Source organism: Chaetodon trifascialis, chromosome 21 (genome assembly GCF_039877785.1).
Source record: "Chaetodon trifascialis isolate fChaTrf1 chromosome 21, fChaTrf1.hap1, whole genome shotgun sequence".
In the NCBI taxonomy this organism is placed as follows: Eukaryota; Metazoa; Chordata; class Actinopteri; order Chaetodontiformes; family Chaetodontidae; genus Chaetodon; species Chaetodon trifascialis.
In genome coordinates, this window is record NC_092076.1 from 7,788,997 (window position 1) to 7,808,700 (window position 19,704).

The following is a 19,704-nucleotide window of genomic DNA, read 5'->3' on the forward strand; positions in this document are numbered from 1 at the left end:
AAAGCTGTGCCTTAGCTTAACATTAGCATGCTAACATGGTAACAATCACAAAGCATGATGTACAGGAGGTTTGTGACATAGTTTAAATTGAATGGACTTTAATTGCTGAAACACTGTTGCTAAGCAGGTATAATGTTGTCTTCTTATTTTAGCATGCTAGCATGAAAACAGTGCTAATCAACACTAAAGTAGAGGCTGCTGGGAATGGCAACCATTTTGCAGGTCTTTGGTCATACACCAGTATATAGTATTGGACAAATGAAAGATTTGACTGCAACATTAATGTCTGCAAACATTTTCATGGCAATTTATTCAATAGCTGTCAAAACATTTCACTCAAAACCGTGAATGACGAACCTCATGGTCGACAAAAGTCACCAGTGTTGTCAGGTAACATCATCTGCAAGCCATAACTGTCTGTCCCAATCTGGAACAAAGTGGTGGATGCACAGCCCAAGCTTATCATCCCTTGAGCCATATAGCATGATTTTTTTGAAAAAAGAAGTTTTAAATGATTTTTGCATACATCAATTCTCTATAGAATAGTCTTGTAATTATACACAGCAAACTTTTATTTCCCTGCAAACAGGTTACACTAGTTAAACTTGTCACTCTGCTTTTCCCTGTGTCAAAGCACCATCCCCCAGCCAAGTGATGTCTAATTATGTTACATCATCCAGTGTCATGTAACACTATCAAACCTGCATTGTATTAAACAAGTGCAAATGAAATATGGAGAACTCTTACGAACATCTAAAAAGGAAATACGCTACATGGGACCCACACGGGAACCAATCAAACCAATCAAATTATCGCCATGATGGAGATGACAGAACTCTACACGTCCTCCGTGTGCTGAAGTGGATGATCTTGATGATTCTGACCTTCTGCATGGACTTCAAGGACCTCTGCATCTCCAATCATCTCTGCAACAGAATACTTGAGTCAGAGTTGTGCAAGGACAATAATAGAGTGTACTGTATGCGTTTGCCACAGGTTCATCTGTTCTACAGAAAACTTGTTACATAACAAGCTCACACAAGTGTTCAATCTAAATGTTCCAGCTCCCACTTATCCTTGTTGTGAAGCTGGTTCTTTTTAGCCTCTTGCTTGGTACAGACAATTCGAAGAAGGACGAACGCAGTTGTACAGTATGAGTATTTCTCCAAAATAAATAAATAAATAAATAAAAATCCAAGAGTTTTTTTTTTTGTATTTGGTTATAATCTCTTATCTCCTATAATACAGCGGTTCTCAAACTTTTTCTGTCAAACCCCTCTTCAGAAGCTGAAAAATGTTCATGCCTCACACAGTTTTTTACCAGTCATTAATAATAATGGAGGAAGCAGCTAACGCAGAAGGATCTAAGCTGAATGTTAGTGGAGTGAGATCAGCAGGGTGGAATGAGCAATCCTATATTGCTGATGTACAGACTTTTTGAAAAACTGTGATTCAAAGACAGCCAGTCATGAGGGCCAAGCCAAAAGAAAGTCACTGGAGGAAAAAAGTGAATTTCAAGTAAGAAAAAAAAAGAACATTTCAAACAAGCTGATGGCAGAGGGATTTTATTGGATTCCAGGACTGGGAACCACCACCAATCCAAGGATACACACAAACTCTGATGGGGTTTTTTTTATATTAAAGGTAACACAGAAGGCAGAAGGGAAAAGAGCCAAAATGCTCTGCTACACTAATAAACAACAAAGAATGAGAGAGGTATACATCATAGTTACCTGGCTTGTCATTGCTGGAAATTTGGTTCACTCTGTATGAGCTAAGGGATAGAAAAAATAATAAAAATGTTGGACACACTGAGCTTGAAATATTAAAGAACCAGAATGAAAATTCAAGAGATCATCCCGACCGCATTCTCTGTGGTTTTCTCCACGACTGGTCGAACGATGGACCATATACCAGCGGAGATGCCCCAGGATGAAGAGCCTGGAGCTGCTGGAAGTTCTGCTGACGATGGCCTGAGAGGTCGACACCATCCAGAGCTTTTCTGATCATCCCCATCACCAGGTCTTTCTCTGAAGGTGCACCACATCAATACCAGGAAAACAGTTGAGCAATGCAGCGTGCCACCTGACCAATTACATGCTCTTTGGCTGGTTAATTTAAACAGCAGTATTAACCCGATGCACTCAAAAAGCAATTTCTGAAGTAATTAACCATGAAGAAGACAGCAGGTTTTTTCTGTCTTTAAGTGTTCAATGGGTTAACAGATAAAAACACCGATAAGTTCAATTTACAATACTGGCCTATTTTAAGTGTAGATTTACAGTAAATTACTGACTACTGAGCTGCAGTACTTATGCAGCAGCAATATACTTTTATATCACTGTCCTGAAGCAAAGATTTGTTAAAATAATTGGGTTGGAATCACGTGTATGGGGTCTTCAAACATTTTAATTTAGCTTTAATCAGCTCAATGGCGCCCATGTTACAAAGATGCAGCAGAAGTACTCTCTTGGATGCCCCTATGGTACCGTAGATAAGCTTGATAAAGTGACCTCTATAGTGGCCCAGTGTGCAAGCACGGTTAGGGTGATAAAGTGCCATCTAGGGCGCCTTTGCAGAGGAGAAAACATGATGCAGAGCAATATAAGCTGCCCTGCATGCTAGAAAAGGGTTAGAAAACTGCTTCATCATGAATGCATCTGCACGCTGTTGTCCCACCATATGCAGCTGGTGCCCTTTCTCTTAAAGTAGATTAGATTAGATTAGATTAGATTAGATTAGATTAGATTAGATTAAGGTACATTAAAATCCTGCCAGTTTACTCAAAAATCATACTCCTCCTCTGAGACTTCAATCAGTGAACTCTGTGTGAGAATCTTGATGTTTTAAGTTGTCTTCAGTATCACAGAAATCCAGTGATAGTTGTCTGCACATCCAGGAACACAGTGATGACAATAGCTAATTTGGCATGCTTTAATTGGTGCATGTTTGCCAATATGTAAACAAATATAGGCAAGTGTCAGATGTTGAAAACTCCTGCATTAGAAAATAGCAAAAATGTCAAGATATCTAATAAATTCAAACCAGTGCATCTGTCTGTCGATATTTGAGGGGAAAGCTGATTTTACAATATAATGGTCAATTTATTCATAATGGGATGAACCAATCATTCAATTACCAGGGGAGAGAAGACAACACAACCCGGAGCTGTGCGGTTTGAAAGGATTTTTCTGGCAGTGAGGCTAGAGTGAAAGTATTCTACTGCACTGTGGGAATTACAGTGTCCACTGTTTTCAGAGTTCGACCTGAACCAGGAACAAAAGGTCAAGATATTTCAGCCTCTGTTGCTTAAGTTTTCACCATTAATGCAATGCTTGAGAAATTCTACCAATACGAACAAACAGGAGGAAAACATGACCTCGTTGACAGAAGAATTGACTTAAGAAATGAGACACATTTCTGAACATTTTGTTTGTCAAATTAATTGTGATGGTTGAAGTGATTCTGAATTATATTGCATGTATGTAACACTGCACTATAACAGTGCTATAACAAATTGGCATGTACCACCCCAAATGTTTTTCAGCTTCTATAAAATTACTTTATAAGGAATGAAGAAGCATTTTACCTCTTTGGCCTGCAAGCAGAAGCCACTGCTGGACTGCGGACAGGGAATCTGTCTGCAGGATCTGACAGAGCAGCTCCAGCACCTGCAAGCCACATAAATATATATTTAAGTTTTATCTGAATTTCTTAAGATGCCTAGTGACAGAGCTGTTTTGGAAGGTAATTATGCAGCATAGCCTCTTGAAAAAAAACGTGAGCTCTGGAGAATTTTCATGATGTTCAGAAAGCTCCTTTTGATCTGCTGCTAATCCTTCATCTCTGGACTAAATGGCTGTGCCTCATTTCAACCTCATATTACCACAAATGACACTTAATCCAACTGTGGAAGAGCTAAACATCAGTGGAAGAGTATTTTACCATGAGCTCTTGATCATGAAAGGGCTGAGGATAGACCAGGCGCTGGGAATGGGATCTGCGCTGATAAGACTTGGAGGACGGAGGGATGATTCTCCCGGTTACAGCTGAATATTGAGTCTTTCGGCGGACTAATTCTTCTTCTGGTTGCTCCTGGAAAACAAAATCATGCTCTCCAGTACAGAAACTTTGCTTTAAAATATATACCAGTTTAACCTTTTCTCATTATTTTAAACTATAAGTTAGGAGCCAGATATGTTCACAATGGCAATGCCAACACGCTAATATTGGTGTTAGCAGGCTAACATTAGCTAATTAGCTCTGTCAACATAAGTCATCCAAATCTAGCATGCATTTTAATAGGATTTTCTGAAAATTGGCAAAAGAAAATGGGAATTTCTGTACATTTCCATCCACTGCTGTTTTATGAATCTTAGAGATAACTAGGAGGTGCTAATGCTAATGCAGGTGCCATTATACTATTGCAAAAGAGGAGAGTGCAACAAAATGACATAATTAAAAGAGCACAAGTCCAACCTCGAATGGTGGAAAGCAATTTGAAAACATGATGGAAATATGCCATTTATGCTTGTTTCTGCTGCACAAAGATCACTTTTTTTTTTTTCTGTTGCCATTTTTCATCTCTTTAGTGGAGCAGAGGCTTCAGCAGAAGTTTAAGTTGAACATGATTAATTTGCTGAGTCTTTCAGTCGCACTTCATTGCATTCTGCTTTCATTCATACACCAACTTTTCCACTCCGGCCAAGTTCCAAAATAATTTTGCAATATATATATAGATATTGTTTTCTGCTTTTCTGCAACTTGTGTGCACAAAATTCAAAATGCACATAAAAACCAGGTGAATGGAAATGCACCTGTGGCTCTCTCACAAAATGATTTCCATAAACTCTACCCAGCAGCATTTGTCAATATAGTTTTGTCAGGTTCATGCTCTGGCAACTGACATCTCCTGGGTAATTAAGGATAAGCGTCTTAGGCACACCTCAACCCTGACCATGACCCTAGCTATATCCAACCAGAATCTGAAACATTCGATTGACTGAGCTTGTTGTGGGTTTACACAACCTGGGAAGAAGCGTTACCTCTGGGAATCAATGTGGGACGTCTCTTTGCCCCCTTGAACTGGCAAATAAATTATTGTTTACCTGAAGAGGATAAATACATGCAATGTGTGGCATGAGCGCTGATGTTCTTTATTATGACAAAACCTTGTCTTCCACATGTCCAGCATTACTGTTCTTTTGTCATTGTCAGACACTGAATATCAATAATTCAACAAGCTACTGGCCACAGTGCGACTGTATGTCACACTCAAACAAATGGTGTGGACACTATCTCTGACAGTGACCCTGATCATAAAAAACAGGACATTTTGTTGAAAATTCAGGCATATTTGGGCAATCTGCTGCTTTTTGTGCCATTCAGTAACCCTGCACATATTTCAGAGTACAGCACTAATCATACCTGTGTTTTGTCCTTTTGTGCTTGAGAAGACAAACTGACTTTTGCAGCGAGTTCTTTAAGTTCATCCCTCCAAGCTTCTGAAAATAGCGCTGTGAAATGAAAGGGGGAAATGAATCTAGTTATTCTCTCATTACTCCCATTAAACTCTTCTTTGAAGGCAGACCTTCCGAAAATTAAGGAGAAAATGTAGCCACTGTGTATGAGTGTAAACATACCTGATTTGTTTTTGTCACTACTGACTCCATAAAGATTCTGAGCACGTGGAAAAGTAAAGGACGGATCAGTTGCTGTCCTCAGGACGTGGCTCTTCAGAAGTGGATGAGGAAATAATGATGATGTGACGTACCAATCATCTCTCACCATGCAAACGGGCCTCCCGTTGAGTCCTGTGGCAGAAAGAAAGGCATATATTCACAGTTCACACTCAACATATAGTGCTTCAGATGTGTGGGGCAATCAATGGGCTGCCCTGTGGAAATAAAAGAAAAATTCCTGCTGAGACTAAAGGTGACAACTTCATGAGAACCTCTGGAATGAAACCTACTTCTCTGCCAATAATGCAATCATCTCTTTCATGTGCCTTATTGCTATTCCAGGGGCCCATAGAGCTACTTCTGAAATATTTAATGCACAGTGTGTGTGGATTTAACCCATCACAGGAAGGAATACTTCAACAGCAATGTCAGAATAAGGACTTGGTTGACAGCTGAATTAATGCTTTAGGCATAATGAGCTGTGACAAGTAATCAACTCAAACAGTGCATAAACAGACTGTTGTTATTCAGTTCCAAACATCATCCAAAGGTAACAGTTTTCTGATTGCACTGATTGTTTGACAATGCACAAGCCAAGTACAACTTTGGGGAAGCAGAAAAAGCTCTAAATACATCATCACCACAATTTCCATAGACTTTTTAAGGTGCTATTAGATGCTAAATGCTCCACTGTATTCACATCCTAGACTTTAACTGTAACTCAAAGTCCACGAGAGTGGGCAGGACAGGCATCATAATAACAATAGGTTAGTTCAGTTTTTAAATATGCAGTTCTGGTACAAATAAAATGCATTTTTTTATTTTGAATATAACATTTTTTCCTCTGTCAGCCATTACTGTACCTTGCCATGGTCAAAAGAAAAGGTTGCATCAAACTTAATCAGTGACCCCACACAAGATGTTGCATGACCAACAGGTGCATGCTGGTTTGGGTAAATGCTAAAATACTCCCAGTGGATCCTCCAGCAGTGATTTCCACATTTGTTTCCCTGCTGAGAAACGTCTTCTGTCAGTGAAGTGTGAGGACTTTCTGCTGGACAACTCTGAGGAGTGCAGTGGGACAGAGGTTGAATGGACTGGCTGTAATTGTTAGGTGTCTGTTGTCCTGTTTGCTTTTGCTCCCGTCCTCAGTTTCCCCCTCCCATCTGGTTTCCCCTGGCTGGGCGTGGCTCCTGTCACTCTCCTGATCTCCACACTCCTGCTCTGCCTCAGCAATCTGCGCACCTGACTGCCATTACTCCAATCACTGCAGTATAAAAGCGTGGTTCCTCTCTCCATTCTTCGCCAGTTCGTTGTTGATCCACCAGTGGTAACGTCCAGGCCTTTTTGATCTCCTACCGGTTTTTGGCGCTCAGGTTTGAAACTTTGCCTTGCTATAATCCACTTGTTTTTTCTTTTGTCTTCTTGCAGCGACCGGCCTTTTCACTCTCCTGCCTGCCACGCTCAGCCTCTCGCCTCAGCCCCAGCCTTTTGTTCCCTTTCACCTCCAGACAGCCTCGTCACAGATTATCCCTCCTGTTCAAGATTGTAGTGTTTTTGTGTTTTCTTTGTGAAATAAACTTGTTGCCTAGATCTGCATTGATTCCTGTCCTGTGTTCTGCTAATAGTAATGGGACAGAGAGGCCAAGAGGACTGGCTATAATGGGACAGAGAAGTTTAGAGGACTGTCTATAATATTAACTGGGAATGGTCCAGCAGAGAAGTCGAACAAAGAGCAGATTGTTGGGAACTCCATGGTGCACAAGGTTGAGAGAATGACGTCCAGACAGGTCCACATGTAACAACTACAGATAGGTCCACAACCACTCCATTGCCTTGCAACATGTGGGTGTGTATGTGTGCACTAATTGTTGCACAACTGTGCAGCTGTGATGTTTTCTGCTGTTAAAGTGGCATTATTTGATTTCTGTTCTCTAATATTGCTTGTTGCACCCACCATGGTCTCCATAGCTCTTTGTTGTTTTATTGGTGATTTGTCTGTCAAAAATTGCTAATGTGCATTTGGACATCAGGGTTCAGTGATGCGATGTTGTTCCACTAGTGCTGTTGCATAGACACTGAATGCAATTTTAGCCTAAGAAGTGTTTATTTCAGGTGTAACTGACTTACTTTTTACGTACATTTTAAGTACATTTTTACACATTTTTACTTGAGTATCATATTCCAGTACTCTTTCCATCACTGTTTAAAAACTCCAGTTTTGCAACGTGTTTCGAAAACAATTACTGAATTGACTTGCATGACATCTAGCACGGATATTCATGAATTGTCTAAACATCTGTCATGGATTGGCACAATTCTGTAATGCCATTCTTGGTTCCTAGATGATGTATCCTGACATTTTTGGTAACTTTTCCACCAGGTTGACATTTTTGGTTATCAAAATATCTCCACAACTATTGGTTGGACCGCTGTGAAAGTTGGCACATTAGTGACCTCCAGAAGATAAATTGTAAAACATTTGATCCCCTGATTTTTCACCTAGAGTTACCATCAGGTCAAATTTGATATTCGCATCAACCTCGGCTGTTTCAGCTTAGTGCTAATTTGCATGCAGCATACTAAACTAAGCTGGTGAACATTATATGCACCAAACATCTGCATTTAGCACTGTCATTGTGAGCAGTTAAACTCCAATAAAGGCTCCAGTAAAATGTCATTTATCATGCTGATAATTATTTGAAAACAACTTTTGAAAACCTAGATGAGAACCAGAATGATCTGCTGACTTTATTTCTTGAGGGTGCTTCATGTGTACTGCAGCCAAATACCCAGGGAAATCATAAATAAAGGTTCAAAACACCAACTGATGTCTGTACTGCACAGATGAATGAGAAAATACATTAATTTACTGTGATTTAGGGAAGCATGTGGCAAAGCTTGGTTTAACTTTCAAATCAATTCGCTCACCTTGAATATGTCTCACCCTATGTGGATGTGGGTTGTGTCGGGAGAAGAATGAGTGATGACTCAAGGCACCGAAGCGTGGACTACATGTCGTCTGCGTCTTTTTAAATTCAGCGGTGAACGGCACCTGATTAGTCTGACTGAAGAACCTCTCTCCGGCTGACTCCCGGGTGTCTGGACTCTGCAAAGTTGACATGTCCTGGAATGACAGACGGAGGTTTTTATAAGTCAGAAGGCATAACAGAAAAACTCTCAAGTCCTTTTCTGAGGCGGCGTGATGGAAATACTGAAACATTACTTTAAGCACTTGTGATTGAAAAGTTGTGACCGCACATGATTAAAAAAAACCTTTACAAACTTGAACGTACAAGGAGCAAGACAAAGACTACTCAAGCAGATAAAAATGTTTTGTACTCTAACAAGAAGAAATACCAAGGAAAATAAAGAAATGAAGAACCATTTTACCTCAGATAGCAGCCTCCAGCTCAAACCTTTTGTACTTGGTGCTCTGTGTTGCTTTTGTTGCTAAGAAACCTAAACTAAACAAGAAACAATGGCATCCGTACACACTGAGTGACTGGTGTTCACATTACTCAGAGAGGATTTTCACACACACCTCATAATACATTTTATTTTCTGATGTTCAATTAAAGGACTTAGTCAAATGGAGATTGCACTAGTCATTTCAAATTTTCAACATTAATTTGATGGAAGAAGAAGTGGATATGAATATGTGTGACCGAGGCACTTCACTTTCGACCAAAATAATGTTTTAGTTCACCACTTTGCTGCAGCATCTAGTGTGGATATGAATATAATATTATTTGCTCTGGAATTGAAAATTTATCTTTCAATTATCCTCCTGCCTGTGGCTTGTGTCCATGAATGTGTCCATTCATTGTCCTTAGTTAAATCTCAGTAACTGTCAGCTGAGACGGATGTTTCATTTTCAAAGGAAAGCCTTTTTACATATCTCCATTCTGGGCTTTGTTTTTTGTTCATTGTGCTGTATTTCTGTGTTTGTTTGTTTTTTGTTTTTTATTGATTTCTATTGTTTCCTAGGTATGGCGCACCTTGTAACTGAGCTGATCTTACTTACAAAAGCTTTGTAGCCTTGAGGCTGACACACACGCACACACACACACACACACACACACACACGCACACACACACACACACACACACACACATATACACACACAGGACTTGTGATGTTCAAACTTGAGGAGACTATATTTGAAGTCTTGGCCTGTTCCACCAGACATTAACAGTAATCCAGTAACATCAGTAGATTATGTCTCTTAACATTTTTTGTTTTGGGGTCAGAATCAGCGTCAACGTCAGCAGCAAAGCAACGGCAGCGCTTTCGTTTCTTTGCGGGCGTCACTAAAAAGTTCTCTGCTTTGACTTTACACAGTTAGGACATCTGTCTGTCTGTCTGTCTGTCTGTCTGTCTGTCTGTCTGTCTGTCTGTCTGTCTACAAGTCTAATGAAATTTGTGACTAGGCATGCAAAAAAATCAATTTCAACCTAAATCCTGACAAAGTGTAAGACCTTGATTACTCGTCTAAACTAACTGGGGAATAAAAGAACTTCTCTCAAGTCTAAAGTCCCTGATAGAAGATGTGATAAAAGTACTGAAACATTAATGTTCAAGGCACCCACGATTGCAAAGTTGTGACTTTCTCATGCTCTTAAAAAACGAGAAAAACTTGGACTAAAAACTAAGAAGATAAAAAGACATCTGGTCAAGTAATGCACTGTTATTTGTCTTGTCTCTATTACAACCTACAGTGTGTGGGAACTGCATGATTCTCAGGCTTGTATGATGAAGTCATGAGGCACTGTGGCGCCAGCTGTTTCCTGCTTCCAGATTTTACGTTGAGATAAGCTAATCATCTCCTAGCATGCCCCACAACATCTAACTGGCAGCATGCCTCTTAAATGTCAGTTGTCAGTAATGGCTTTGGTGACCTACCCGCATTTTCCTGCATTGCGACCATCAAGCTGACACTTGTGACATTTGTAAATAAAGCTAAGTGCCATACGTAACTGAAGTTTCTTAACATAATGTATGTAGCTAAAGTACGAAACTGAAGTATGTACCTAACATACTCATTCCAACCCAAACCAGGATCTTTTCCTAAACCTAACCAAGTAGTTTTGGTACCTAAACGTAACAGAACTGCAACCATGTCACAATGCACTGTTGTTCTTAGTGTTATTTCAAAATCTAACCGGATATTGCATATTCATTATTGCTAGCTTGACCGCTAGCACGTGCTAAACTTACACCAGAGATCACCAGAGTGATTGCGAAGCATCCTGAGGGGGGCAATGTGGTGACTTTTCACCAACAAAAAACGCAAATGTCAACCTTGTTGGGGTGTGAAAGTTGGGGGATCACAAAAGTCGCTGGAATTCATCCTCTGGGAACCATGGGAACTATGGGAATGTCCGAACAAGAGATATTTCAGTCTGGACCAAAGTGGTGGACCGACTGACTGACCGACATCGCCACCGCAGGGGTCGTGCTGTGATTGTGGTTAAAAGTTAAAAAGGAAAGTTGTCAGTCTGGGTGTTCCAGAATGATCTAATATTAGTTTCCTGTCAGGTGACAAGGTTGTTATCTCCAGGTGACGCTCATTACTGGCCAGTGAAAAGAAGTGAATGGTGACACGATGGTGACACGATGGTGACACGGTGTGTCATGGAAATAACCCATTCCTATCAGCAGCTCTCCAGGCTGTAGCTTTTTCAAAACTGTACAAAAACCAGAGAAAGAACTTAAAAGGGGGGACTTGGTGGAGCAGGTGCTTAATTCTCTGTCTGTCTAAAGTTTTTGGCTGATTTGCAGGATGTGCGAAACTTTTCCCCCCTCAGACTTGGTGCATAGCCAGAGGGGATTTAAACTTTATTTGAGGAAAATCTCAGTGTGGTTTCCATGAGTGAATGACCTTTGCAACGGCCTGCACTGAAGCACTTATTTACATTTGGTGGAATGATCATTAGGCCTATTTAGAATCTAATCCCCCAGACAGTTGTTTGATCCGTGTTTATTTGCATCTAAATGCACCAGATCACTTAAAAATCTTTAGTTAAGCACCTTCCTTTATGGCCCAGAGACACACAAGACCTGTCTAGATGAAACGAAAATATTTTTTTCTTCCCTTTTTCAAATTGAAATTGAAGGCTGTTGAAGGGAGAGTGTTATGTCTTCTTCAGCTGAATAATGTCCGCCTTTGTCAAATTTAGCCTCACCAGTGTGTATGTTGGTGTGTGTATTAAGCTATGTGTGTCCCCAGATGCTACATATACTGTTTTTGATCGACTACACCACCAGCAGGCTTATTTGTACAAAGGAATAAATCAAATATAGGGAATAGTATGGAGATATTTGTTCATACATTTACATATTCATTCACATGACTTTAGCTTATATTATTTGATTTAATTTCTTTGTCTTTTTATAGTACAGTTTCTGTGTATGTAGCATGGAGGGAAATACAGCTGTACTGCATTGTACAATCTCATACTGTGTAATAAAAATGTAATAAAAGCTGACGGTTAGACCTTTACATGAGCTACTTTACATTTCATGACACATCGTGACCTTGGGTTGATTTGCCTCTATCTGTGATGTTGAGAGTGGTGTTTCAAAGCTTTTACATCCCACAGAACAAAACTGATATACAGTGAGGTTCTGTCTGCTAAGGCTGTTCAAGATTTACTGAAGGGATATTTGGACACATTTAGCATCGTGCTCTAAATTCACACACAGAAACATTTGGTCACATCAAAGATCTGAACTGACGTCTTTTCTGTGCCTTTGTCTGCTGCCCCCCTTTTCTGTATTTGTCTGGTCTCTTTCTGCCCCCAGATTTGCCTCATTTTTTTTTTTTTTTTTTGGCCTGCACAAGCTGTCGGAGCATCAATGCCACCAGCACACTATTATTTTAGTGTATCAGATTAAACATGTTCAGCAACTGGCTAACTAGAAACCTGATGGCTTTCATTGCTGTCATCTCTAAACAAGTCACAGTAGCTATTCGTTACCCATAATGACATTAATTCTAGCTGACAAGCAGCTGAATGAGTGCTATAATTATCATCAGCGGGCTATTCTTTCATGGTAGCTAAAGGTTCAAACAAAGACATAAAAAATGCAACCTGATTGGTTGCCTTCTGTGACTTCCAAGCACTAGTTGCTGTTTGGCTGCTTTGCAGGTAGAACCTTGTAGAGCCATGTTCCAGACTGACTCTGAACATTTTCCTTTCCCAAATTTATAATTCTAAGATCACAACATGGATTTCAATTGCCTCATTGTGTAGGAATCGTAATGGATCAATCCTCAAGACAAGAGGCCTTCCTGTTCTTAGGAAAGAGAAATGATATTGTTCAAAGTGGGCTGGTTCTCACCGCTATGCAGTACCATCACTTCTTCATTTTACTCCTTGGTGTACTGGGACTTTTCTTGTGCACCATTAATTCTCACCAGCTGCCAGTACTCTTTTCGGCCCTCTCCATATTGTCCGATTCATAATGGCCCTAAATGAACCGCATTACCAGCAGGCTTAAAATGTGATGGTCACCTGTTCCTGTTCTCACCTGCCTGCTTCTCCACTGGGAATACAAGGAACTAAGAGCATCCCGGCCCCGCTAGCATACATAGTCAATATTTTTTTACTCTAATGATTGAAATGATTGTCCCTTTGGTTAAAATAATGTGTGCTGTGGTCATCAGCATTATCCCTGAGATTTTTTTTTTCACTGTAGAAATTCTGAATGCACTTAATGATATGCTGATTCTGGCTGAACCACAGGCTGACATGTGGATAAAGGAGAGTGCTTGCACGTTTTCTTTGCACTTCAAGCACTGGAGAAATTAAAATGTGTTTCGAGCCCCTCAACATTCTGCAGTGGGCAAATGATAAATATACTTTAAATGCATTGATTTAAAAAAGAACAGCACAGAATTTGTATTACAGTGTGTGTAAGGTCATGATTCTCATCAAATGGGAAATAGGATTCTCAGGAAATGGGAATCTTGAGGCGGTGCAGTGTGCATCGAAATGTAACTGGTTTTGTAAAAATGGCCTTATCTTCAAGGCCTTCAGTGGAGCATGCAGAGTGCTGTCCTCAACGAACAAATGTGTATGCATGTGAGCGCTGTACGCTCCCCTCTGGTTTTATTAACATCACAGGTTAAAGGTATATTATATTAGACTTTATTATTAGTATATGAAATATGTTTTGGATTCAAGTTAAAGTTCCAACACATCAGTGCAGACAGTTTAAGAGCAGATATGCATCTTGATAAACCTGCAATCTTTTATGTTTTCATCTACAGTTTATTCAAAGGTTTTTCAAATGTTTGCCTCTTCTTATGCCTATTATTCGTGGTTGTTTAACTACTTCCTAAATTGTTTGACTCTTGTTTCTTTATTCAGTTTTTTTTTTAACTCACTCTCTAAACAACTCTCTGCTGAGGACCTAGTTCTAGATTTCAATGCTATGTTACAGGACATTTCCAGGGCTACATAAGCTTAAATCACCTCATCACAGATTTCAAAAGTAAAGGCTAGTCTGAAAATCTAAAGGAAACACAACAATAAAACAGGACAGAATGTTTTGGTTTCATTTCACACCATTAGCTCTGATATTAGCCAGTTCTCTACAGCCACTCCTGCAAAATGTGATTTCTTTTTGAGTTATTTCATCATCAAACAGAACAGAAATGTTTCACAAAAGATGCCCATTAATGACACATTCATGTGACAAAGCCCTGTAGTGGCTGTATTCTTTCATACAGGCAGTGGGGGTGGATGGATGGATGGGTCGACAAGACTTTGAACTTTGGTACACAACTGTTCCCCAACCCAAGCCAAATACTTACACTGTGCAGACAAAGGTTTCCTAATTTTCTTCTTTGGAACTCAAATTCTCTGCTGCTTCTAGAACACGTAATTATACACTATATTAATTAATCTCCACTTCTATGCTGGTGATACAGCTACACCGCAGATCTTTAAACTGTAGTTTATGCTGTCAGCTGCCTCTGGTGGGCTTTTCACAAATTCGAGAGAACACTTGACTCTCATTCTTGCTTCCCTTGGTGCGCTGCGAGTTTGGTATTGATTTTGTTGTTAACATTTAAGTCACTGACTGGAGGCTCCCCCTCCAGTGAGCCACAGCATAGCCTGAAGTCCTCAGGCAGAGGTCATCTGGTCTGTCCAGGGTGAGAGACCTTTTCAGTATGACAACCCCCGCCATGACATCTCAGGATGAGAAAAGAAGTACATCAGGTCCTGAAACTCACTTTGAATTTTACCAAATCACTTTAAGTTTCTTTTCCCATTTTAACTTTTCTGTGTTTATTTCTATCATGGCATCTTTTTCTATTTAAAAAAAAAAGAAGAGATATTCGTTCCCGCAGCGCATTTCAGCCAGTAATCAATGCAAAACTTCCCGTCTCAGTGGACAAGATTTAGTGCAGGATGAAGCGGCTCCTTGACATTTTGTGAAGCTCAGCAACAGGTGTTTTTCTGTATGAAATGGCAGCGATCACTGTCATCGTCCTTAATTAATTTAGCAACTTAAAACCACACGTATTTTTCACAGCTGTAGGTCGGCATTAACCTCGAACAGCTCATTAGCATGTAGAAATGAATGCCTCCGCCCCCCCACCGTCTGACTCTCACACAGTGAAATACTGGCTTTGTGTTGAATCGACAGCACATGAAGCTGGCAGCTCTTCTCTGACTTCATGTATTCGGCACACACGAACAGTCTTTTCATTTGGTAAATGATTGAGTTGAATGTAGAGAGGCTGTTCTGTTGTACTTAGGGCTCAGCAAATCAAAGCGCACCCAGCAGCAACATAAATACAGCGCTTTGACTTTTCCGTGATGCGTCCCTGCTGCTGTGGTGTTGCCATAGCACCATGAGCCACGGGGCTTTGATTTTGTGTGTCTGTTGTGTTGCTTGGATTTTGCAATTTCTGAATTCATTTGCATATTTAAAAAAATACTCATACCATGTAGCGATTTAGACTTCTCTCAAAAAAAGGCAAAACTATGTTGATTGTTAGCAGCCACTTGAGGTTTTTAGCTATGCTAGCGGCATACGTATCCATGGATGGCAATGTTGTTCTGTCGGCTGGTCGGCCGGTCCATCACTTTGGTTCAGACTGAAGTATCTAAACCATTATGGGATGGATTGCTATTGTATAGCTGTAGACACAGTCGTGGTCCTCAGAGGATGAGCCCTGGTGACTTTGGCGATCCTTTGATTTTTCCTCTGCTGTCACCAGCAGGATGACATTTTGGGTTTTTACAGAATATCAGATGGACTGACATGTATCCAGAGCATGAATCCTATCCACACTCATGACCCCCTGGCCTTTCATCTAGCACCACCAGTAGCTCAAAGTTTTCACGTATCCAGTGAGATATCTCCCTCAGAGGATGTTGCCTATTGACTCTGGTGATCCCCTGACATTTCATCTGTCACCAGATGCTGACATTTGAAGTTTTGAGTGATCTCTCATTAACTGTTAGATGACTTGATATTCATGCCCCCTCCCAAGTTGAACTTTTCATCTTGAGCCATGATCCAGTCAAATTTTTAAACTGTCAGACACTTTGCTAATACTTTGCAAACTAATGACATTGCCGCCAGCCTCAGTTGCACTCTGTATTTACTGATATCTGATATGCTACCACATACATTATATTTAGTTATAATCTCATCCAATCTCATGTCTCTATTCTTGCTTAGTGAAATAATAATGAAACCTAGATACTTAAGGTACTTCATTAAAATAAATATGGATGGAGAGGAGACTGTAGAACACATACAGGTCCAGTGTGTAGGTGGCACGGTGGCACAGGTGGTAACACTGTCGCCTCACAGCTAGAAGGTCCCGGTTTGAATCCCGCTGTGGGTGCTGGTGGCATGTCCTCCACCATGCCTTCAGTGCCTGCTGCTTGAGGAAAAAGGGGGCCTTTCTGTGTGGAGTTTGCATGTTCCCCCCGTGCTCACCCACCTATCCTCCATAAAAATACCCCCACTAAAAACATGCAAGAAGATCACCACCTGACCAATGGTGACAACAAGGAACTGGTCCCTGGGCAGCCCACCGCTCCTGGTCCGCCGTGAGGAAGGACGGACCAAGGATAGGTTAAAGGCGGAGAATTAATTTCACATATGCATGGCGTGTGCAGTTTCCCCGTCTAACTTTGCATGTTGTGTGTCAAAAATGTGACTAATAAAGGATTTCTTCTTCTTCTTCTTCTTCTTCTTCTTCTTCTTCTTCTTCTTCTTCTTCTTCTTCTTCTTCTTTAGGTGGATCTATTGGCAAAAATGTAAAATTATATTGTAACAGTTATATTTATAATAGTTATAATGTTGCACCACTCTACAGTAGCCCACAAAGGACAAACCAGACACTGGCTCTACAGTGTTTTTTGAGGCCACTATGGGGGAGGGATGAGATACGATATACGATCTGCAGCCTCACTACTAGATGATTGATTGATGGCCTGGATGTTTGACAGCATTTGTCCTCTGAATTTAAAACCATTAATATACTGCGCATAAACAGTTTGGAAAAGAACTTGACAGCTAGATGAGCATACCTGGGAAAATTACACCTGCAGCTGGCTAAATTTACAGAATATCATCGCTCACAATCAACCTGTAAGGGTCCTGTTCTCCAACGAAAGAATGTCAAGCTTTTTTTTTTTTTTGCTGTCTAGGATAGAAAAAACTACACTCTGACGGCATTACAAGTGTAGCAGAGCTATTACATTCGCCAGTATGGAGGTTTGTCAGCAAAGGAAAGGCTGTCAGACCTACAGGCAGGAAACAGGGCATTACAAAGTCTGGAACACTGCGGTAACACATACAATCTGGTCGACAATAACTGCCATCTGTCCTCTGTATATACAGTACTATATACAGTACACTGAGACTTAATGAGGAGTGTGCAGGTGGGAAGATAACAAGCACCGATGGCAGGAAAGGAGCTCAGCAGTGACAGCTGGTGGGCAGGTGATTAATAACAGCTCTGGTGTAACAGAGGCTGTGATGCAGATTGATTCATACTAAATATGCTCATAGAGCTTGGTGTACTGCCGGCTGGTGTGAAAAGACACAGCACAAGCACATCTTTTGGATAAAATAATGCATAACATCACCATTATGCACAAAATCTTACCAAATGTCATGTACAAGCTCATGACCCTAAAGAAGGAAAAGCAATTGCATGGAGGAAACGTACACAGACAGCTGTAGGACTTTGCAAGAGGACAGCTATCTCTCGTAAAATTCTCAGACGACACTGTCCTTGTATCACTTCTTCAGGGGGCTCAATCAGATCACGGCTGTGCACTTTCCTCATTTGTGAACTGGTGTGATGATCACTTCCTGGATCTAAATGTGACCAAAACTGAGGAGTTAGTGATTGATTTCAGGAGGAATTGCCCTAAGCCAGTAGCCAGCACCATCCATGGAGATGATGTTGAGATTGTGGAAACATATAAGTACCAAGGAACCATGTTTGACTCCAAACTTAAGTTCGACATAAACACAGAGTCAATTGTGAAAAGGGGTCAACAAAGGATATACTTGTTGCGTAAGCTGGGTTCTTTTAATGTTTCTAAGACCATTTGGTGTAGTTTTCATCATTCGTATTTTGAAAGTCTTTTAACTTTTTCTTTTATTTGCTGGTTTTATGGACTGCCAGTGAAGGAGAAAATGCAGGAGATCATCGGAGTTCAGCTGATAGACCTGAACTCCCTCTGGAAGAAACGTGTAGTCCAGAAAGCCAGACAGGTCATGGGCCGTCCTGATCATATACTATGTCAGGAGTTTTGTAAAATGCCCTCAGGATGGCGGTTTCTTGCCCCCCCAAGGAAAACAAATAGATACGCCAGTTCTTTTATTCCTTCAGCTATCAAGCTGTTAAATGCTGCTGATAGCAGCAATTAGGTAATATGAAAAATGTATTTATTTTTATAATTTTCTTTGTTGTGGCCCACGTGGGGTCTGGATACTGCTGCTGTCTCCACACTGCCACGCTGCCTTGCTGCCACTGACAGAGTGAATTGTTTGGTCGACACGTGTTGTCTTGTATTTGTCTTTTTTTTTTTTTCTTTTGTTTGTTTGTTTGTTATTTGACTAGAGACTGCAAACTGAATTGCCGTATTTGGGATAAATAAAGTTGTTTGAATTGAATTGAATTGAACTGAATTGAGAGGCGTAGAACAATGTTGCACCTGGAGAGAGTTAAGAACTTGAGACCTCTTACAAAACGTATTTCTCAAAATGAAAAGGTCCAAGGCTAAACTGCTGCTGAATGAAAGCACCTTTGGAAGGACTGAGCATGTTTGTATCCAAAAGCCTGCATAAAAGACTTCCTGTGCACAACTTGTCTCACAAATGTGTTCTTTGAAATCTTTTAAAGGAGTCACTCTGGAATTTGCACGTTCCTTAACTAAGTTCAAAATGACTGGGTTGAGTCACACAATTGTCGATGAAAGTACATGCAGAACAAGAACAAATTAATATGGTCATGTGGAAAAGCAACTGATTCATACAATTGAATTTTAAAAAGCCTCTTATTTCATATCCCACAGGGACGTGGACTGTAATGATCATGCTACCCTAAGACATTTATGGATCGAGGCAATTTGCAGAATCACGTGAAAGCTTTTTACATGAGACAAATCACAATTATGCTGCCAGCATTTACACCTGTGCTGCATGTCTTTCATGTTGGCATTATTAAAAAAAAACATTCATGATGGCACTTTCCTTATATTTTCCATTTTAATAGAGTTTCTCAGCAGCTCTATACAAATCCACACAGAAATTCCCCCACTGTCTGTCTGTCTGTCTGTCTGTCTGTCTGTCTGTCTGTCTGTCTGTCTGTCATGCTATGAGGTGATTTCAGATAATGGAGGACACTTTTTGGAAGATGCTCCAGCAGACTTAGTTGAAAAAAATTCAGTCCAGTGATGTTTCTATAAGTCACTTTAGGCCTTATTAATATTTTCATGTTGGAATTAAATGGGAATTTAGAAGCTGCAC

General features: G+C 40.4%; 1 protein-coding gene across 1 annotated transcript; it reads right to left on the reverse strand.

Annotated features, from left to right (window-relative positions):
• Positions 1–9,130, reverse strand: tbata (thymus, brain and testes associated). The gene is made up of 9 exons (XM_070991014.1): positions 9,075–9,130; positions 8,613–8,808; positions 5,643–5,813; positions 5,428–5,516; positions 3,946–4,095; positions 3,590–3,671; positions 1,865–2,030; positions 1,734–1,774; positions 1–926 (listed from the first exon to the last, which is right to left on the reverse strand). The coding sequence occupies exons 2-9, from the start codon at positions 8,803–8,805 to the stop codon at positions 838–840; spliced, it is 981 nt and encodes a 326-aa protein (XP_070847115.1). The 5' UTR covers positions 8,806–8,808; positions 9,075–9,130; the 3' UTR covers positions 1–837.
• Between the last annotated feature and the right edge of the window lie 10,574 nt (positions 9,131–19,704).